Source organism: Miniopterus natalensis, chromosome X (assembly GCF_054644295.1).
Source record: "Miniopterus natalensis isolate mMinNat1 chromosome X, mMinNat1.hap1, whole genome shotgun sequence".
NCBI lineage: Eukaryota > Metazoa > Chordata > Mammalia > Chiroptera > Miniopteridae > Miniopterus > Miniopterus natalensis.
Genome location: NC_142103.1, coordinates 70,137,298 through 70,158,032, shown reverse-complemented (window position 1 = coordinate 70,158,032; position 20,735 = coordinate 70,137,298). Strand labels below are relative to the sequence as shown.

The 20,735-nt window shown below is 43.8% G+C and overlaps 2 protein-coding genes across 4 annotated transcripts in view; one reads left to right on the top strand and one right to left on the bottom strand.

Annotated features, from left to right (window-relative positions):
* Window positions 1–8,112: 8,112 nt before the first annotated feature.
* LOC107537284 (spindlin-2) lies at window positions 8,113–9,978 on the bottom strand. 2 transcript variants are annotated; one of them, XM_016213269.2, is made up of 2 exons: window positions 9,744–9,978; window positions 8,113–9,077 (listed from the first exon to the last, which is right to left on the bottom strand). In XM_016213269.2, exon 2 carries the CDS (start codon window positions 9,054–9,056, stop codon window positions 8,280–8,282), a length of 777 nt encoding a protein of 258 aa, XP_016068755.1. In that variant the 5' UTR covers window positions 9,057–9,077; window positions 9,744–9,978; the 3' UTR covers window positions 8,113–8,279. The 2 variants fall into 2 exon arrangements, with proteins under 2 accessions (XP_016068755.1, XP_016068754.1); XM_016213268.2 differs by lacking the exon at window positions 9,744–9,978 and adding an exon at window positions 9,380–9,643.
* A 422-nt stretch (window positions 9,979–10,400) lies between these two features.
* The window catches only part of LOC107537279 (spindlin-2), a 43,290-nt gene continuing 32,955 nt past the window's right edge, over window positions 10,401–20,735 (top strand). Inside the window, exons 1-2 of one of the 2 annotated variants that reach the window (XR_001603221.2) lie at window positions 10,401–11,391; window positions 12,270–12,622. The gene's annotated coding sequence lies outside the window, so the exon portion shown is untranslated. Of the gene's footprint in view, window positions 11,392–12,269; window positions 12,623–20,735 lie in introns of those variants that run through there. The other variant, XM_016213260.2, reaches the window with a different exon arrangement.

Here is a 20,735-nt window from a genome sequence, read left to right as displayed (position 1 = left end):
TTGTTCTGGGGCCTCCTGTGATGGACTGGTCAATGCCTGTGATGCTGCCTGTGACTGACCATGAGCTATAAAGAGCTATAAAGCCATCCACTGTTCGCGGCTACCTCTGCTGAGCCTGAGTGTATGGGAAGAGCCATGCTGTGTACCAAGGCTGGCTTTCACCAGTATCAAGTCTGTGACAAGTCAACAAAATGTCCAAGGCTCCCTGAGATTTGCTTACTCTTGCCAACTATCTGTGAGGCTCAGCCACTGAAAGAGCCTCTATCATTACGCCAGTTACACAAGGCAGATTCTCAGTGAGTCACAGAGGTTGATACAGATTTAAAATTGGTATCTGTTTGGGTCTGTGGCCACTCAGCAATTGTCTCAGGGTACACCAAGGTCACCCAACACCTACCTAAGGCCTTTGTACCTTTGTGGTGTGGTGAGGTCTCAGGGAGTTGTCAGGTTTAGGCCATTAGAGTTCATCAGGTTAAAACAATTTAAGATTTGGCCATGTTGAGTGAGGGCTCTGCACAGGAATGGTGGTGCCAGTTAGGGTGCATGGGGGTAAACTGACCTTTGCCCTAGAACCACACAACTCAGTCTCTCCTTCTGTGTCTCTGACACACCCTGAGTATTTCCAGACCTCTTTGAGATCGTTCCAAGAAAGATTGCAACCCAGACCCAAGCTGGTCGCAGCCAACAGACTCCTCCACAGGGTGCAAGCTTGGGAGTACAGAGCCACAATGACTCAGGAGCATTGGGCTAGGGCATCTCCCCAGGCCAATGCTATGGGGTGGCAGTGCTGGTCAGGCACATGAGGAAATAATGGCCCTGGCCCTATAACCACTCCACTCAGTCTCTCCCTGTGCATCTCTGACACCCCCTGAATCTGCCTGGACCTCCTCGAGAACCTTCCAAGAAAGACTTCAATGTGGGTCCAGGCTGGCTACAGCTAGCTGATTCCTCCATAGGGTGCAAGCTTGGCAGGACAAGGCCACAGGGAATTGGAAGAGTGGGGCCAGTGCATCTCTTTAGGCTGATGCTGTATGGCGGGGAGTAATCCACCCAGGAAATTTAGCATCTGTGGGTGGTGTGGGAGAGGCACTCAGCACAGGGACATTGGCAGCTGTCCCTCTAGGCCTCTCCCTGAAATCACACAACCCAATCTCTCCCTGTATGACCCCAGTTTGTTCTGTGCCACTGTTGCTCTGCCAGAGCCAAGGGTGAGTGCATGCTAAGGAGATTTTTTGCATTGGCCCTTTAAGAGGGTGCCTGGCAATGATAAAATTATTTTCTTTGTGGAGATGTTTTGAAGACTGAACAATTTAATATTTGTAAAGAATTTAGAATAGTTCTAGCACATAGCAAGCACTCTATATGTGCTTGTTAGATATTAAATAAATAAAATGGCTCCAATAAAATAGCAGTCTCCGGTCTCACTCTGATGAATAAAATTCCTGGCACTGGTGTTTTGGGCTTGGGAACTCAGCATAGGACTGAGACCCTTTGCTCCTAAGGCAGGACCTATACTGCTAAGATATCTCTCCAGATTCTCAGCTGCTTTCACATCTCCATCCTTCCTACCAGTCTTGACATGGCTTTTTCTTAGTTATAAGACTTCTTCAACCAGTCTTCAGTTGGTTATTCAGGTTGACTGTTCTATAATTTACTTGTAACGCCAATTTGGTCTTAGAAGGTGAGTATAACCTCCACCTACTCTGCTGCCATCTTGGATCCTCTCTAACTATTCTTTATAAGTGCAATCATGCAATGTGTCCTTTCGTGTCTGGATTATTTCACTTAGCACTATTTTTTCATGGTTCATGTTGCAACATGTATCAGAACTTCATTCCATTTTGACTAATATTTCATTGTGTATATACATATTATATGTCTTAGTCTATTCAACTGATATAACAAAACACCATAAGGTGTGCATTTATAAAAGCTGAAATTTTTCTCTCACAGTTCTGGAGGCTGTAAGTCTGAGATCAGGGTATCGGCATGGTTGGGTTCTGGTAAGGTCCCTTTTCTAGGTTATTTTTTATTCCTATGTATGTTTTATGCTTACAGTATATGTTTATATCAACATAAAAGATATCATTGTCATGAATATTTTTAAAAATTATTAATGTTAGTTCTTTGCAAGCGGGCAGAGATTGCTTCACTTTGCTAGAGACTCCAATTGGAGAGCTATCAGTCCCAGAGACTTAGAGCCCAAAGAGGTCATTAAAATTGTGGGACCCCAAGACAGAAAGCATTACATAGTTTGCTGGACAGTTTTCATACCACAATCTTGTTCGGAGCCCCACTCAAAAAATGCTGTTTTGTGGGTATTTGATATAAGAGCCAAATAGGATGCCCATGTAATCGCAAAGAGTTTTCAGTATCCAAAGAATCCAGCTAGGTGCTGGGCCTCCTTTTTGGTGGTAGGGGAGGGTGAAGAGTCAATTTTTGCCTGCCTGAAGGGCTGAGAATTATAAACCTTCCTACATAGTACTGAGCATCATTGCTTGGCAAGTAGGCTCCTGAGTTTTCTTGGAGATTTTAGCCATTCTTCCCAGATGTGTGATGCCACAGCATGGGCTGTTCGGGCTGAGACTTCTGATTTACAACAATCAGGACATCAAGTATATAGTGAAAGTTTTGAAAATCAGTGTAGAAGCACTTGTGTTAAACTTGGACCTATCAAATTGCGGCCAGTGGAGTTTAGGTAACCCTGAAGTACAAGAAACTTATGTTGGAGATCTGTTCATATGAATGCAAGAAAATCTGATCTTTAGGTGTCAGTAGTGTAAGAAAGGTTTTGTCAATGTGTAAAACATTGTACCATGTGCCATTAGTCCAGTTAGTCACATTGTCTCCAACAGCTGAGACTTTAGGAGAAACAGAATTTATTTGACAATAATCCACTATAAGCTTTCAGTTCCCCTTAGACTTTTGCACATGGCTGTCCTTGAACCTCTTACTACCTGTGCTTCCTTTAAATATTTAATCTCAGCTGTAATTCTTTTTCCTCCTGTGTTTCTATATACTCAGGAAGGGTCAGGGAGCATAGTGTTAAAGTGATTTACGTGTCTCACCAACACTTCTCTACATGTGGCTGAATCTTAGCTGGCACCTATGGGTAGGGAAACACAAGCATCTGTTCCTAATACATTTAAGATTTAGAGGTAACACTTAGAGTGAACAGAAAACCCAAAAGGTTTTACTCATGAGGTCATATTGGCTTCTTTTCTGCACTGTAAACCAAACCCAAACCCATTAGCTCATTTTTTATGCCATTTCCTTTGGCAGGTCAGAGTATAAGTGACTTGAGCATCCATATCTCACAGGGCTAGAGAAGTCTGATTCTCTCCCTTCACCAAAATTCCCCAGCATATTCAGACAGGTGCATATGACTTTTAATCACCATTAAAGACAGGGAGCCCACAGCTCTCACCCTGCAACCACTTCCCCAACTCCTCCTCATTAAAAGAGGTGAGACAATTTATCACATAGTCTATATGTTCACCACCAATTATTATAAATTACCCTCAAATTCCATTAATTGGCTGGTGAGGTCCTCATTCTTCCTCTTGCAGAAAATCATGTTTCTATCAGCATTTTATCCTCATTGTTACAAATATCAAGAACTGTGAAGATTATAAAATTTTACCCTATTTGTGAATTAACAAGGTAGCCTGTTACAGTTTCTTGGGTGCTGGTAGAAGACAGGAGACTTCTGGGTCAGAGACAAAGGATAGTTTATTATTCACAGCAATAGCAATAGCCCAAATATCAGTACTTATGCCCAGGAAGTCTGAGTCACACTTAGCACAGGGTGATATAAAATGGTCATATGACACCTACATATAAAGTTGGTTGCATTCCCAGAAAGGGAAACTCAGTTTGGGAAGCTCTAACTTTTATAATGGGCAGTAAGTGCCCCTTCCCTTTGTTCTTGAAGGAGACATTATCTTTATTATCTTGGAATAAGCATTCCTTCCCTTTGCGCCAGAGGAAATCATTCTATCTTCCACAGGCTCTAAGCAAACCTGCTCTTTACTTCAGAGAGAGATACTATCTCTATCTGTCAAAGCTGCTTGCTATTCAAACACCTTTAGAAAGATAGCTTAAAAGAAAGAATAGTTAGTGTCTTTCATCCAAGAGTACAGAAACATATCAGACAAATGTGGAATTGCCTTGCAACAATATGAAATTGCTGGTAATATGCCATCTTCAAACATAAGATAATGGCAAGTTTCTCTCTGACTTAAAGTAAGACCTACAGTGTACAGGCTCTCTCCCTTGTTTAACTAGTCAATACATATTTTCAAACTTCACATGTATTGCTGCTCTGATGTGTGTGAAATCATTTTATTTAATTTATTTTCTTACTTACCAATGAGATTCATGTAGTCAACAAATATTTATAAGCCAGATATTCTTCTAAGGACTTGGGATACATTGGTGAGTGTGAAAGAAGAAAAAACATGCACTTACAAGGATTACATTCTTGTAGGAAAACAATAAACATATTAACTAAGGAAATTATGTGGTATGATACAAGATTACATATGTTATGAAGATACAATAAGGTAACAGGGAGCATATTAAGGTAATGTATGTTTATTGACCATGTGGTCTATTGTGAATTGCCTATTCATGTTTTTACCCAAGTTTTCTATGGACTGTTTGTTTTTTCTCATTGAACATATTTTTTATTTATTTTGTCATTTTAAATATTGTAATTTGTAGCCTAATCGCATTTTACTCCACCATGTATATGATGATTTTGAAATTAGGGGTTTGCATATTTTAATCAAACATATCAAACTTTTCCCTCAATACCTGTGCATTTTTTGCCTTTAAACAAAATCTTCCCTATTTTCACAAGTAAATAATATAAACATTCTCTTTCATTTTATTCTAGAAATTTTATAAATGTTACTTTCCAAATCTAGGTATTAACTATTTTCCACTTGCAATTTATTTTGTGTGTAAAGTGTGATAAAGTGGCTTAAGTTTATTTTTGCCAAAGGAAAAAAACACACAAACACATTAATCCAGCACCACTTACTGGATTAAACACTTTTTTTCATTCATCTAAAATGTCACTTTATAATTCGTTTTCTACTTACAAATCTGTTTCTAGGTCCCTGCTCTGATTCACTGACATATTTGACCTTACTCCTTATACTCCATAAAAATTACTTTCCAGAGTTATCGAATTGTCAGTGATACTGTTAAAATATAAGGAAAAGCATGCCATGCCACTGCTGAAAATATTTGATTGGCTCCCCGTCACACTCAGTGTAAAAGCCAAATTCATTCCATCACCTCCAAGGCTCCAAGCTATCTGCTTCTCCTGGATCCCCACCACCTCCCTGAACTCACTTCTTGATATTCTCTACCTCGCTAGCTCAGCTTCAGCCATGCTAGTATCCTCAGTGTTTCTGGAACATGGCAGGTCACAAGTGTCTTGGGAGCTCAGCTCAGCACTCGCATCCCCCTGCCTGGAATGTTCCTTCCCCAGACATGCACAGGGCCAGTCCTCTCATTGCCTTTAGGTCTTTACTCAGAAGCCATGTTCTCAGTGAGGCTCTCCTGGCCTCCCTATCTAATCAATTTCACACTCCTGTCTGGAATTTCCATTCCCCATTCTTGCTTTCCTTTTTTTCCTTCTTAACACTTACCACGTTGAAATTGCTTTATATTTAGTCACTGTATCTTGGCTACTGTCTGGCAAATGAAAATAAAAGTTCCATGAGGGTAGGATTATTTTGTTTCTTTTGATCATTACCACATCATAAGTGCCTGTGCCTAGAAGACTACCTGGCAGAAAGCCTACCTGTAGTACCTATTGGTACGATGAATATAAAATAAATAAATAAATAATGGAGTCAAAGTAAGCCAAAAGGCAGGCTAAGCAGTTTTCCCTGGGCCTCACCTCAAAGCTACACACAAATGATTCCAGGGGACAACTGGGCATTTTATTTATTAGAGTGAAGAAGACAAGCTGCGGGCTCAGCCAACTTGAGAGAGCATTCTGAGTCTATAATGGGCTGAGCCCTTCCTCAGACACAGCTGCTTGTATCCTTGAAGGAACCTTGTTGGGCCCTAATTGTTAGTTTACTGTTTATGACTTTTCTCAAGTGGGCCAGAAATAAACATTTTTATAATATGAATCATCTGAAATGTATAACTAGCTAATTTAAACACAGAAAGCAATAAAAACATGAAGATCAAACAAGACAGCTGGTTGAAACTGGATCATTAGTGACTTGCAGGTATTTGCCAGAATAAACTGTATGATCTATTAAAAAACCTAAAACCTGCTATGGTGAGGTGGGCTTGATTGTGCCTCTCTTGAGGCAAACAGCTTCAGGTCATATTGGGGGGAGAATGAAGATGACTTAACCTTACTTTCAACTCCTGGAAGCTCCCTGCTTCCCGATCCTCCTGCTATTCATGGAGTTTGGTAAATACAGGCATTGAGGAGTCATCAGAACTTTTCTATTATGGGCAAGTGCATATTTTAGTGAGGTGAGTAAACCAGAAAGAGGGTTTTTGAGAGGAACTTCCATGGCGGAACTGGGGAAAGGCAAGGAGAGGAAGAGGACATGTGTCCAGACGCCGTATCTCTAAGGGATTTTACTAGGGTTACCTCATCCTCTCCCCAACAACCACTATACCTATATGGGGCAATACAGAGTCCAAGGAGTTAGTTAAACCAAGCCACAAACTCCAGCCTGACTTCCCCATGCCATCTATCTCACCTGGAAACACAGCTGCACAAACTTCTATCACTATTCCCCATGTGCTTGGGGTGGGCAAATCTGGCCAGGAGTTCCCTGTGAAGAGTCAGTAGCCACCTTGTTGGGATATAGCCAACAAATGAGGCCTCTGGGGGCAGCAGACCTCAATTTGGTGGAGCACTGGCTGGAGCCACCTGTCGTTTCAGGCAGCTACTGAGAGAAGCATGGACTGTCATGCTCCACGTCCTGGAGAGAAACAGTAGGTACAATCCTCTGATGCCTCTCCTCTGTAGGTAGGCAAGGTACAGCCCAGCCAGGGACAGGACAATGAAGGGACTGATGTACATGGCTTCTGCAAGGTTCATTTTTTGTGCATAAAATACTTTCCAAATGCAGTGGCCCAGCTTTTAAGTTCTGAGAGCCCCACTGACCCAATCCCCACAGAAACTGTTTATACGGTGTAGGGTAAAGGAATGAAGACCTTCAGGTCCCCGATTTACTACACCTGGGTCCTCTGGGAAATGTGAGGCCACCCACAGCCACATGCTTAAGTGCACAGTGTCAGTGTGTTTAGGCTGAGGGTTGGGGGCTCTGCTTTGCAGTTGTGGCATGAATTCCCTGAAATAAAAGTTTTAGGTATAAACTTGGCTCCTGTTTAACCCTTGAGTCATCCCTATCAAAATATCCACCTGGTTTCTTTGAAAGTTGCCACATCCTTTGTGCACAGAGCCAGGGACAGTGATGTGGATACTGTCGGAAGTCCAAGTTTTTCCTGGGCCTTGCCATCTCTCATGAGTCCCACTCCCCACACCTTTTTCTGTATTCTCACTGCCTTGGTCAGTCTTTCTTCTTAGAGTTCCTCCTTCCTCAGTATCCCTGGCCCTTGGCCCCTCATACATGCATAGGCTCTCCCTTAAGAGTATCCTTTAGCCTCTCCCCAAATCCCTGCCAACTTTGTCTTTCTCCCTTGCTCTGGACCCCTTCTGAGCTTTTTCTGTGCCCCTCTCCACTCAATTTATTCTGTCTGTTTTCCTCTAAGCCCCAAGGTCTCCCTCTCCCTCTGTTATTCTTCACCACCTCCCAGTTGGGTGCCTCCCCCTCCTAAGACATCCCTCCTCCCAGGGAGCCCCTCCATTTCTGGCCCCTCCTCACTTCTTCCTAAGCAGTCACTTCTCCTTTCCCCTCCCCCCACAGCCCATCTCTGGTTTCTTCTCCTCCCTCCTCCCTAGACTAGGCCAGCTAAGTCTTACTCCATTTTTAGATGACTGATTAGATACTAGCTGAACTTTATTCACAGCCTGAATTTACAGCTGTCCCTTCCTTTCATGCCCCATCCACCAAACATACCCAATCTGTTCAACATGATAAAGTCCTTACACACAGCAAGTCATGTCCACACACATTTGTATTTTTCAGAACAAATCAACAGTTATGCTGGCATTGGTGTTGGTTGGTAGGGACTCTAAAGCTTTCTGTACATTAAAAAGGTACATTTTTTGTGTGTCTCTAAATCATAATTTGCCTCCACAAATGTGGCAAAGTATACCCTAACAGTTAGGACTTTTTTACCAAATCATAGACATAGATATGGAAATCATCATCAAACTTGATGAAGTACACAGAAGGTTTGGCTTTGACTTGGTGAATGACCTTGCCTGTCCTTTTGGAGCCATCTTCTTTGGTATATTCCACATGTTTGCCTATCAGGCCATCTACAACTCCTTCTGGCTCCCTCTCTGCTGGAGGAGACTTATTGGACTCTGGAATGATACGAAGGTCTCCTTCTTTATAGTCATCTAGAAGCTGGTACATGTACAAGACAGGATCTTTCTCATAGGTAATATAAAACCAGGCTTTCATGATTGGTGCTTGCGCTAGGACCATCCCTCTCCATTCATCCTTAGAACCATGCTCGCCCTCAAAAATATGTTCCACAGCTTTACCAATTATTGTATTTGCAAGGCGCACATCTCTTACTCGAGAAAATGGCACCTTATCAGGAAGGATTTTAAGCTTTAAAATCCTTTCATCTCTGTGAAGTTCCAGTCCATAGACACAGTCAATTCCATCATATTTCACCAGATAAAGAGAGGGATTTATAGGCACCTGATCCAGAACGGTTCCTTTCCACTGGGTGATGGGCTCGTCCCCTTCCTTCCATCCGTGTGAAATTCTGCAGCCCACGATGTTCCTGCGGGGCTGGGATGAAGGTCTGCCCCTCTGTTTCTTTTGAGAGGTTTTTTTCTTCCTCGTATTTGCAGATCCGGTGTGGTGACTGACAGCTTCCCTGGTCTCCTGCCCTGCAGCTACCTTTTTGTGAGGAGTCTTCATACCTGCAAGGGAGGAAAGAGGCTAGGAAGAAACATTTAGTGTATTATAGCATGAATTATTTTTCTCTATCACAAAGTCGCTGTGCACCAGGTACCTTGCTGCCCAAATTATTCAGAAATGTCCAGCAGGAATGCTCGCTACTAAGATATTATTGGATGCTTGCCTACAGTGCCCTCCCTCCAGGCTCCTTTGGCTGTGCTAGAGTTTTAGAGAGGTGGTGGTTGTTTTGATTGAGGCCCCAAAAACAGTGATCAGGCTCCTTTGCATAATGCCTGATCCTCTGTTGTTATCCTAGAGTACTTACACCAAACACAAATATTCACCATTTCTTAGATTCCACCTCATTTCTTCATTTCCACTAATGTAGTCCACATGTCCCTTGTCCATCGTAGTCTGCACTTCATCCCTCTTAATTACCATAATGATGCCTTCCGCCTGGTGTTCTTGTCTCTCTCCTTCATCTCCTTCCTATTCATTCCCATTTCCCTGCTGAGTGCCCACAACAAACCCATTTCCTTTTCTAGCCACCTTTGTACACCATCCAGGTGCTTTTTGGCTCCCCGTCCCATCTCCAGTCTCCAAGTCACTCTTCTCATTCTCTCTCCTGTCCCATCCCAGCACCGACCCCAATTGTTCTGCCTGACACAAACCAACCCCCATCCTCCAGCTTTCTAGTCCAGTGCCCACCTCCCCGCGTCCGGGGATCGCGGGCTTCAGGTGCCCAAATAGAGGACACCTCGCTGCTGCCTTAGCTGTGAACCTGTGACGAAAGTGGATCTGCAGGCGCCGAGCCGCGAGCTCCCAAGAGTTGGTTGGGGAGGATCCGTAGATGAGGAGCGTGTCTGGGAGGGCGTGCCGGCAGGCGAAGAGGATGGCGCCTGTGTCTCCAGCACTGTGCTCACGGACCCTCTGCCTCGCAGTCCGCAGCAGAGGCCCCTCTGCCACATCGGGATCCCACCAGCCGCTACTGCAGCCGCCTCCTCCCCCACTCCGTAGCTCAGCTTCCTGCCAGGAGAGAGGCCTCCCCTTCCTGCCAAACAACGTGCGCTCCCCTCCCCCAAGTCTCACGCCCACCTCAGCCCTGGGCTCCCGCAGCGCTACTCTGCTCCCCGGCCCGCCCCCTTTCAAAATCAGGCGCAGCCTAACCCACAACCCCCCTACCTAACCACTTAGCGTCCTATTCTCCAATTCAGGGCCCCCAAGGTCCCCACCCCCGCCCCACCCCCCACCTTGGTGCCCCAGCCCCATCTGCTTTCCATCTTCTAGGAATTCGCCCTTTCTTTTCCCCTGTGCTTTTCTGGAGTTACCGAAACCTTCCTTTCCTGTCATTAAAAGGGATTTGTGGTAGCATAGGAGAAATGCTCTAGTGCTCAAGCTGCCATCTTGACCCAATCAATCTCTAGGTAAATTTTACTCTCTGGTCATTTCCAGACTTTACTTTTTGAGGATAATTTTTTTCTTTTTCCTTTCTTTCTTACCGCTTGAAAAAAGAATTGCATACACAATGTGAATACTGTAAAATTCAGAAAATTCACTTGAAAATAATCTACCCTAAATCCACTTCTCATTCACCTGGGCTCACAGTAAAATATTAGCACTCATTATTTCCTTTGCTTTTTTTTCTTTCTAATCTCTTAGAAATCTGAGATCATTTTGCAAAATCGGTTTGTGATGACACATAAATTTGACAATAAACACTGTCTCGAATGGGTCAATTATAGAAGTAAATTCCACAAGCCTCGGTGGAAAAATACCAGCTGGCTGTCCTCTGAGTGAACTACTTGTTCTTCCCAACCTAAAAGATAGGATAAGATTTACAGCCTTGACCGCAGAATGTACTGCCTGCCGTTAAGTTCCACTTATCGCTAACCGCCATGTCTGCTCCTGTGTTTGCCCGCTTGCACCGCCCTTAAGCTATCAGGAAATGCCAATTGCAGAAGTGCAAAACAACCCCCTTTAAAAGCAAAGTGTAACTGAAAGCCGGGGCTGATCTCCGAAAACTCCGGTTTGGAGGAATAGGGATCAGTCGCCAGCCGGCTAATCAATTGCTCTCTATTTGACCTTAATTCGGCTCCAGTGGTCTTTCGGTTCTCTCGCGCCACAACAGTTGGAGGTCCCAGCGAAATTCTTCCCTAAAGGGAAGTCCCGCACCACTCAGACCGGCTATCGAAACTGCGAGGCAGCCAGCCTAGTGGAAGGCCTCTGAGAGACGTTCCTCAGCCCGGGGTTGAGCCTGCCCTCCCAGCTTCCCTAGCCTGCCAGAAAAAATTGTTTCAAAGTAATTTTTGAAAGAGCAGTCTGGACTCCTACGAGCCGCCCGGATCGGATCTCACCGGTGAGTTCACTTTTCTGTCTGTTCTGGTGGCGCCTATTGGGGGCAGGGGAAGGCTGGACGCAGCATTACTTCCCCAGCCAGGTCCCCTCGCGAGACGTCACAGGGAACTTCGGTTTGGGTTTTATTTGTGGTTCTGCATTTGTGTTGTGGCCTTTCTAATTGTCTGCTACTGCCTGTCTGTCTTTCCCTTAGTTGTTTGTCATGGGCCAAAGTCAGTCTAGCACCAAGACCCCATTGCAATGTCTGTTAGATAATTTCAAGGACTTTAAGGCAAGGGTACGGGGATATGGTGCTCCAGTAGGTCCAGGGACCCTCCAGACCTTATGTGAACTCGATTGGTCTACCTTCGGGGTTGACTGGCCGCCTGAAGGTAGTTTCAATTTACAATTAGCTTTCCAGGTCCGTCAAAAAATTCATGGGGACTCTGGACACCCAGATCAGATACCACATATAGATACTTGGATTGATATTGCCACTGATAGACCTGGTACATTAAAAAATGTCAATGTCCAGAAACTCAGAAGAACGGGAACTCGGTGCTCTTAGCTAAACCTCAACCAACCCAGAGAACGGTGACTCCCCTAAACCTCGGAGGAGATTATATCCCGTACTCCAGGGCCCCACTGAGGATATTTTAGACCCTATAAGACCACCACCTTACAGGCCTCCCCCTCCAAGGAGGGAACCGGAGAACTCCGAAGCTCAATCCCTGAGCCCTCCACATACCGGTGGAGAAACGCCTTACCCCCCCCCCCCTTCCCCCAAGCAATACTGCCTGACTCATCTTCGGCAGCCATATTGCCCTTACGGAAAATGGCCCCTCCACTCGGAGGAGATCCCCAACGACCTTTTATGATATATGTTCCTTTTTCCACCAGTGATCTTTATAACTGGAAACAGCAGAACCCTTCTTTCTCCAACAAACCCCAAGGGTTAATCTCCTTGTTAGAAACTGTGTTTCACACCCACCAGCCCACTTGGGATTGCCAGCAGCTCTTACAGGTCCTTTTTACATCTGAGGAAAGAGACAGAATTCATAGGGAAGCAGCCAAAACTGTCCTCGGACCAGACGGAGAAACCCACCTCTGATCCTGCCCACCTCAGCTACCGACTACCTATCGTTCGCCCTAATTGGGACCCCAATACTGACCAAGGTAAGGAGGGTCTCGAATAATATTGCCTGACTCTATTGCGAGGCATCCGGGGAGCAGCTAAGAAACCCACAATTTATCCAAGGTAAGCGAAACCGTCCAGAGGCCAGGGGAATTCGCCGCCGCTCTCCTCCAGCGCCTAATGGAAGCTTACCCATTGTTTATGCCCATAGACCCGGAAGCCCTTGAGAATAGGAAAGCTATTAATATTGCTTTCTTGACTCAGTTGGCCTCAGACATTAGGAGGAAGTTACAAAAATTGGAAGGCTTTGAAGGGAAAAATTTAAGTGAACTAGTAGAAATAGCTCAGTGGGTTTTCAATAATTGTGATGACTCAGATACTGCTCAGACTAAGAAAATGACCAAAATTTTGGTAGCAGCAATAAACGAAGGACCTAAACAAAGAGGAAATAAAAATTGGAATCAGAAAAAAAGGTCTGAATAATAGGGGACAGAGACAGAACCTAGACTCTGACCAGTGTGCTTACGGCAAGGAGAAAGGACACTGGAAAAACGACTGTCCCAAGAGGAAGGACCGTCTGACCCATCCAAGAGCTCCCATCCTCTTTGAGGATGATGAATGAGGGGGCCAGGGCTCTTTTCAGTTAAGCCCAGGGGAGCCCAAGGTGGCTTTAAATGTGGAGGGCAAACCAGTCAAATTCTTAGTAGATACGGGAGCCACCTTCTCTGTCCTCCGGGAGACAGACCCCTTTCAAAAGACAAAACCTCTATACAAGGGGCTACAGGAAAAACTAAGTCATATCCATGGACTCAGGGAGGCATAACAGACCGAGGGAAGGGGATGATTACTCACTCCTTCCTAGTCATGCCAGACTGTCCCTACCCCTTATTAGACAGAGATCTGCTCCAGAAATTACATGCCACCATATCTTTTCATGGGGATGCGACAACTCTTACTGTAGGAGACAGGCCCTTGACCATACTTTTTTCCTGCCCGCTCTCTGAAAAATACATCCTTTTTGAGGCTCTGGGCCCTCTGAACCTAGCTCCTTTCTCTAAGAATTACAGCAGGCCGTTCCCCATGTGTGGGCTGAAACCAATCCACCTGGGCTGGCCTCTCACCAGCCCCTGATTATTGTACAACTAACCAGCTCCACTACTCCGGTTCGAGTCCACCAATATCCCATTAATTTAAAGGCTAGAAACAGCATCGCTAAGCACATAAAACGACTCCGTGAAACAGGCAGCCTTGTTCCCTGTCAGTCTGCCTGGAATACTCCACTGTTACTAGTACAAAAACCCGGAACTGAGGACTTCAGACCTGTGCAAGACCTCCGAGAGGTAAATAAACGGGTTGAGACCATACATCCTACCGTGCCAAACCCGTATACGCTCCTCAGCCTTTTACCACCTAACCACTCCTTCTACACTGTCCTCGACTTAAAGGACGCCTTCTTCTCTCTGCCACTGGCTAAGGTAAGCCAACCCATTTTTGCCTTTGAATGGGCTGACCCAGAGGGTGGATTTTCAGGACAGTTGACCTGGACTCGACTTCCCCAAGGATTCAAAAATTCTCCAACTTTGTTTGATGAGGCCCTAAGTCAGGACCTCTCCAAATTCCTGCAGGAGCATCCAGGAGTAACCCTCCTGCAATATGTAGATGACCTCTTGCTAGCCGCTAAGACTATACCTGAATGCCAGAAGGCTACTAGAGACTTGCTAGAAGAATTGGGGAACTTCGGGCCCCGTGTGTCAGCAAAGAAAGCTCAGTTATGCACTGAGAATGCAACCTATCTAGGATATGAACTGAAAGGGGGAAAACGTTTCCTTTCCACTAGCCACATCGAGGCTATACTAAAAATTCCCCGACCACAGACAAGCAAGTTCAGGAATTTCTAGGGGCAATCGGGTATTGTCGCCTTTGTATACCCCAGTTTGCAGAAATAGCAAGGCCCCTATACGCCAGCACTGGAGGGGAAGGTAGACGAGCTAATATGGACTAAATTAGAGGGTGATGCCTTCCAAGAACTAAAAAAGGCCCTCACTAGTGCTCCGGCATTAGCACTACCTGACCTTACCAAGCCTTTCCAACTGTTTGTCTCCGAGAGCCGGGGAATTGCTAAAGGGGTACTAACACAGACCGTTGGCCCTTGGAGATGACCAGTGGCCTATCTCTCCAAGAGGACAGACCCTGTTTCCTCCGGATGGCCATACTGTTTAAGGGCCATAGCTGCTATGGCAACTCTTACAAAGGAAGCCTCTAAATTGACTTTGGGGCAGGACTTACAAATTATAGCACCCCATGCAGTTGAGGCTCTCCTCAGAAGTCCCCCAGAACGTTGGATTTCCCACACCAGAATTGTCCAATATCAAGTGCTCTTGTTGGACCCCCCAAGGATCCAATTCCTAAAGACTACAGCACTGAACCCGGCCATGCTGTTGCCTGATGATGACCTAGCTGAACCTGTCCATAATTGCCTAGAGGTCCTAGACTCACATCTACGTGCAGACCTCAAGTATACTCCCTGGCCAGACACTGACTCTGATCTCTACACTGACTGGAACAGCTTCATGGCAGATGGTACCAGATACACAGGAGCAGCGGTAGTAACTCACGATAAGGTACTCTGGGCACAAGCATTAGGGCACAGGACCTCTGCTCAAAGGGTGGAACTCGTAGCCCTAACACAGGCCCTACGCTGGGGGAAAGATGACTGTGAACATCTATACAGACAGCAGGTACGCTTTTGCTACTGTGCATGTGCATGGGGCTCTCTATCAGGAGCAGGGACTCCTCACGTCAGAAGGCAAAGAAATTAAAAATAAGGCTGAGATCTTAGCCTTACTTGAGGCCATATGGCTACACCAAAAAGTTGCTATCATTCACTGCAGAGGACATCAGACAACTGATGATCCTATAGCTCGGGGAAATACCTTTGCAGATCAGATCGCAAGAGAAGCTGCCCAAAAACCAGTGGGGCCTCTCCAGATTCTGCCTATCCTGCCACCCCGGAGCCTCCCTGATATCCCCTCATATACTGAGGAAGAAAAAGAATTTGGAAGAAAATTAAAAGGAAACTTAAATACTGCTGAGAACCAGGAATTCGAACTCGAGGAGGCAGTCCAGGAGAACATTGGGAAATAGACTTTACTGAAGTAGCCCCGGGGAAATTCAGATACAAATATCTCCTTGTTTTTATTGATACCTTCTCCGATTGGACTGAAGCCTTTCCTACTAAGTCAGAAACAGCTCAGGTAGCGGCCAAGAAACTAATTACAGAAATAGTTCCCCGATTTGGCCTCCCCTTAGTGATGGGGTCTGACAACGGCCCGGCATTCATTGCTCAAATCACTCAAACCATAGCTAAAATTCTAAACATTTCTTGGAAATTACACTGTATATATAGGCCTCAGAGTTCAGGACAGGTAGAAAGGATGAATTGGACTTTAAAAGAAACAATTACCAAATTAAAATTAGAGACAGGCAAAAATTGTGTCAGCCTCCTTCCTTTTGCCTTATTACCAGTTAGATGTACCCCCTTACATCAAAGGACTATCCCCTTTTGAAATAATATATGGGAGACCACCTCCTCTCCTCCCTAAGTTAGGAGAGGAGGCTTTAGCTGAATTAAGTAACCATTATCTTAAGTCCTTACAGGCTTTACAATTGATCCAGCAGAAAAACCATCAAATGATAAACAACTGTCGTACCAAGCCTTCTCCTCCAGGTAACACAGACCTCCACGACATCAAACTGGTGACTGGGTGTGGATCAAGAAAATTCAGCCTACTTCCCTTGAACCTAGATGGACTGGGCTGCTACCCGTAATCTTTACCACGCCTATAGCCCTTAAGGTCTCTGGCCGCCGCTTCTGGATTCATTACACTCAGGTAAAAAAGACACACCCTGATCAGATACCAGAAAAATGGACCCTCCAATGAACAGAAGACCCCTTAAACGTAAAACTCTGTCGGTCCTAATCTTGTTAACATGGGCCACTATAACTCTAGAAAATCCCCACCGACCGACTCAACACGTATGGACCCAGCCAAACTTCTGATGGACACATAATTGCCACAAATTCGACATATGGAGCCCCAGATCTATATTTTGATCTTTGTAATCTGTTCGGGGCAACCTTATCAGTAACCAAAAACCCAAGTCTTATAGCAAGCTCATATTCAGGTACTAGTGGGGATAATTATAGATGTGAATCTCTCAGATTTGAAAGGGGACTCTGGCATACCCAACACTACGCGTGTCCAAATAAAGAGAGTCCCCATTGTGCCTCTATATCTGACCATTTCTGTGCCTCCTGGAGTTATGTAACCTTAGCACTTTGGAGAAATACTGACCCTGACATAAAGCTACAAAGACTAACTACTCCCAGGCCAGAACATTGTTCGCAAGTTAATAACTGTAACCCCAGCATAATAACTATACTCAAACCTAACGACCCTGATTGGCTTACAAGAAAAATGTGGGGTCTGCGACTATATGTAGCATATAAAGACCCTGAAACGACCTTCACAATCCAGAAGACTCCTATTAAACACACTCCTAAGCCCATGTGCCCTAATTTTGTCCTCAACTCTCCACAAGAGAGGGAGCACATTCCATACCTAGCAACCTCTGAGCCTTCACGGCTTCCCACTTCAACTGATTATTCATTTTGTGAATTAACTAGCTCTGCTGAGCCTGAGATAAGGCCTCAGCCATCGAGCAAATCCCTCCTAAACATCTTAGAAGCCATTTTTTGATTCGTAGATGATACCAATCCAGAAATGACTCAAGATTGCTGGTTTTGCTTGAATCCTTCACCACCCTACTACGTAGGAATTGGATCCAACAGCTCCCTTGGGTCCTCTCCTACCGAGGTAAAGAACTTATCCATTGAAGAAGCCCAGAAAGAAAAAGCCCATAGATGGAGACAAGAGCCAAAACTAACTTTAGGAGACCTACAAGGGCAAGGACTATGCTTATCATCTCTGAGTTATAACTTGGCTAAATCACCATATCAGGACTCTTGTTGGCGGACTATTACTCTACAGGACTCAGACTACACCCAAGATAATGGAAGCCCTCTATTTCTTGTAGCCCCTATTGGGACTTGGTTCGCCTGTACTACTGGACTCACCCCTTGCATCAATCCTCATACTAGGGATTTTGGTCTATGTATACTAACTCATGTCATTCCACAGGTCTATTTCTATTCCGGTGAAGGTGGTCATGAACATTTTGGAATACAGGCAGGAAAGCAGAAACGAGCACCCATATTAATCCCTCTCCTCATCGGTTTAGGAATAGCTGGATCCGCAACTATAGGAACGACTGCTCTAGTCACTGGGGACCAGAACTTTAAGGCGCTAAGTCAACAAATAGATCAAGACTTGTCTGATCTAGAGAACTCTGTCTCACACTTAGAAGAATCCCTAAATTCCTTAGCTGAAGCAGTACTACAAAATACACGAGGACTTGATCTCTTTTTTCTAAAACAGGGAGGTTTATGTGTGGCCCTAGGGGAAACTTGTTGTTTTTATGCTAACCATTAGGGGGTAATACGAGATAACCTGTCTCTAGTCAGACAAAGAATTAAAGAAAGGGAAGAACAAAGACAATTGGTTTGAAGGTCTCTATAATTGGTCCCCATGGCTAACAACCCTCCTCTCAGCAATAGCAGGACCACTATTATTATTATTATCGGGACTGCCCTTTGGTTCAATAGTCATTAACTGCCTAACAAAATATATTAAAGACAGAATTCAATCTGTAAAACTCATGGTTCTGAGTACCCATTATCAGAGAATCCAGAACTTAGATGAGGAAACAATGATTTGATTCCCCCAGAAAAACCAGTGGGGAATGTGATGACACATAAATTTGACAATAAACACTATCTCGAATGGGTCAATTATAGAAGTAAATTCCTCGGTGGAAAAATACCAGCTGGCTGTCCTCTGAGTCAACTTCTTGTTCTTCCCAACCTAAAAGATAGGATAAGATTTACAGCCTTGACCGCAGAATGTACTGCCTGCCGTTAAGTTCCACTTATCGCTAACCGCCATGTCTGCTCCTGTGTTTGCCCGCTTGCACCGCCCTTAAGCTATCAGGAAATGCCAATTGCAGAAGTGCAAAACAACCCCCTTTAAAAGCAAAGTGTAACTGAAAGCCAGGGCTGATCTCCGAAAACTCCGGTTTGGAGGAATAGGGATCAGTCGCCAGCCGGCTAATCAATTGCTCTCTATTTGACCTTAATTCGGCTCCAGTGGTCTTTCGGTTCTCTCGCGCCACAACAGGTTGTTAAAAATTATTTGTAAACTAATATATAGCAACATTAGAAGTACTGTTCTCCATTAAAAATTAATTTTACTTATTATTATTGAAGCATTTCAAAGTAGAAATAAAATATTACCAATAAAATTATTATCCTCAAGCCCTGATCCTATTTCCTTCTTCTCTGTTAATATTTATTATTCAATTTTTGTGTATTCAACCATCATATACATACACACACACAAACAAATAGTATGCACTTTCTGTCTCATACTTATTTTTTAAATGTACGTTATGAAGAATAATTACTCCATACTCTCAGGGCAAAAATAATTCTTAATTTTTTTGTTTTATTTATTTTTTGTTTGTTTTAATTAAATTAAAATTTCCCCATCACCATTTATCCCCCCATAACCATTTCCACCTTCATCCACACATCTCTCCCCGCAGCAATCACTACACTATTGTCCACCTCAGTGTGTTCTATTTTTTTTTTTTTTCTTTTTTGCTCAATCCCTCCACCTCCCCAACACCTTCCCCACCAGAGCTGTCTGCCTGCTCTCTCTGAGTCTGTCTCTATTTTGCTTGTTAGTTCACTTTGTTTATTAAATTCCACATATGAGTGAAATCATGTGGTACTTGTCTTTCTCTGGCTTATTTCACTGAGCATAATGTTCTCCAGGTCGATCCATGCTGTCTCAAAGGGTGAAATTTTCTTCCTTTTTATAGCCGAGTAGAATTCCATTGTGTAAATGTACCACAGCTGTTTTATCCACTCATCTACTGGACACTTGGGCTGCTACCAAATCTGGGCTATTATAAATAATGCTGCAGTGAATATAGGGGTGCATATATTCTTTTGAATTAATGCTCCGGGTTTCTTTGGATAAATTTCCAGAAGTGAAATTGTTGGGTCATAAGGCAGTTCCATTTTTAATTTTTTGAGGTAACTCCATACTGCTTTCCACAGTGGCTACACCAATCTGCATTCCCACCAACAGTGTACAAGGGTTCCCTTTTCTCCACATCCTCACCAACACTCCTTTGTTGACTTATTGATAGCCATTCTGACAGGTTCTATCTCACTGTGGTTTTACTTTGCATCTCTCTGATGATTAGTGATGTTGAGCATCTTCTCATATGGCTGTTGGCCATCTGTGTGTCCTCTTTGGAGAAGTGCCTGTTTAGGTCCTTTGCCCATTTTTTAATTGGATTGGGTTTTTTTGTGTTTTGTTTTGTTTTTTGTTTTGTTTTTGGTTTTTTTTGCTGTTGAGTTGTATGACTTTTTTATAAATTTTGGTTATTAATACATTATCAGATGCATCGGCAAATATGCTCTGCCATTCAGTGGATTGTCTTTTCATTTTGTTGATGGTTTCTTTTGCTGTGCAAAACTTGTTAGTTTGATGTAGTCCCATTTGTTTATTTTTCTTTTGTTTCCCTTGTCCGAGGAGATATATCAGAGAAAATATTGCTACAAGAAATGTTTGAGATTTTACTGTCTATATTTTCTTCTATGATTTTTATGGTTTTGCATTTAACATTAAAGTCTTTAATCCATTTGTGTTTATTCTTGTGTGCAGTGTAAGAAGGTAGTCTAGTTTCATTTTTTTGCATGTATCTTTCCAATTTTTCCAACACCATTTATTGAATAGACTATCTTTAGCCCATTTTATGTTTTTACCTCCTTTGTCAAATATTAATTGACTATAAAGGCATAGGTTTATTTCTGGGCTCTCTATTCTGTTTCATTGATCTATATGTCTTTTTATACCAGTACTATGCTGTTTGATACTATGGCCTTGTATTACAGTTTGTTATCAGGTAGCATGATTCCTCCAACTTTGCTCTTCTTTCTCCAGATTGCTGTTGCTATTTGGGATCTTTTGTGGTTCCATATAAATTTTTGGATTATTTGTTCTAGTTGTATGAAATACGCTATTGGTATCTTGATAGGA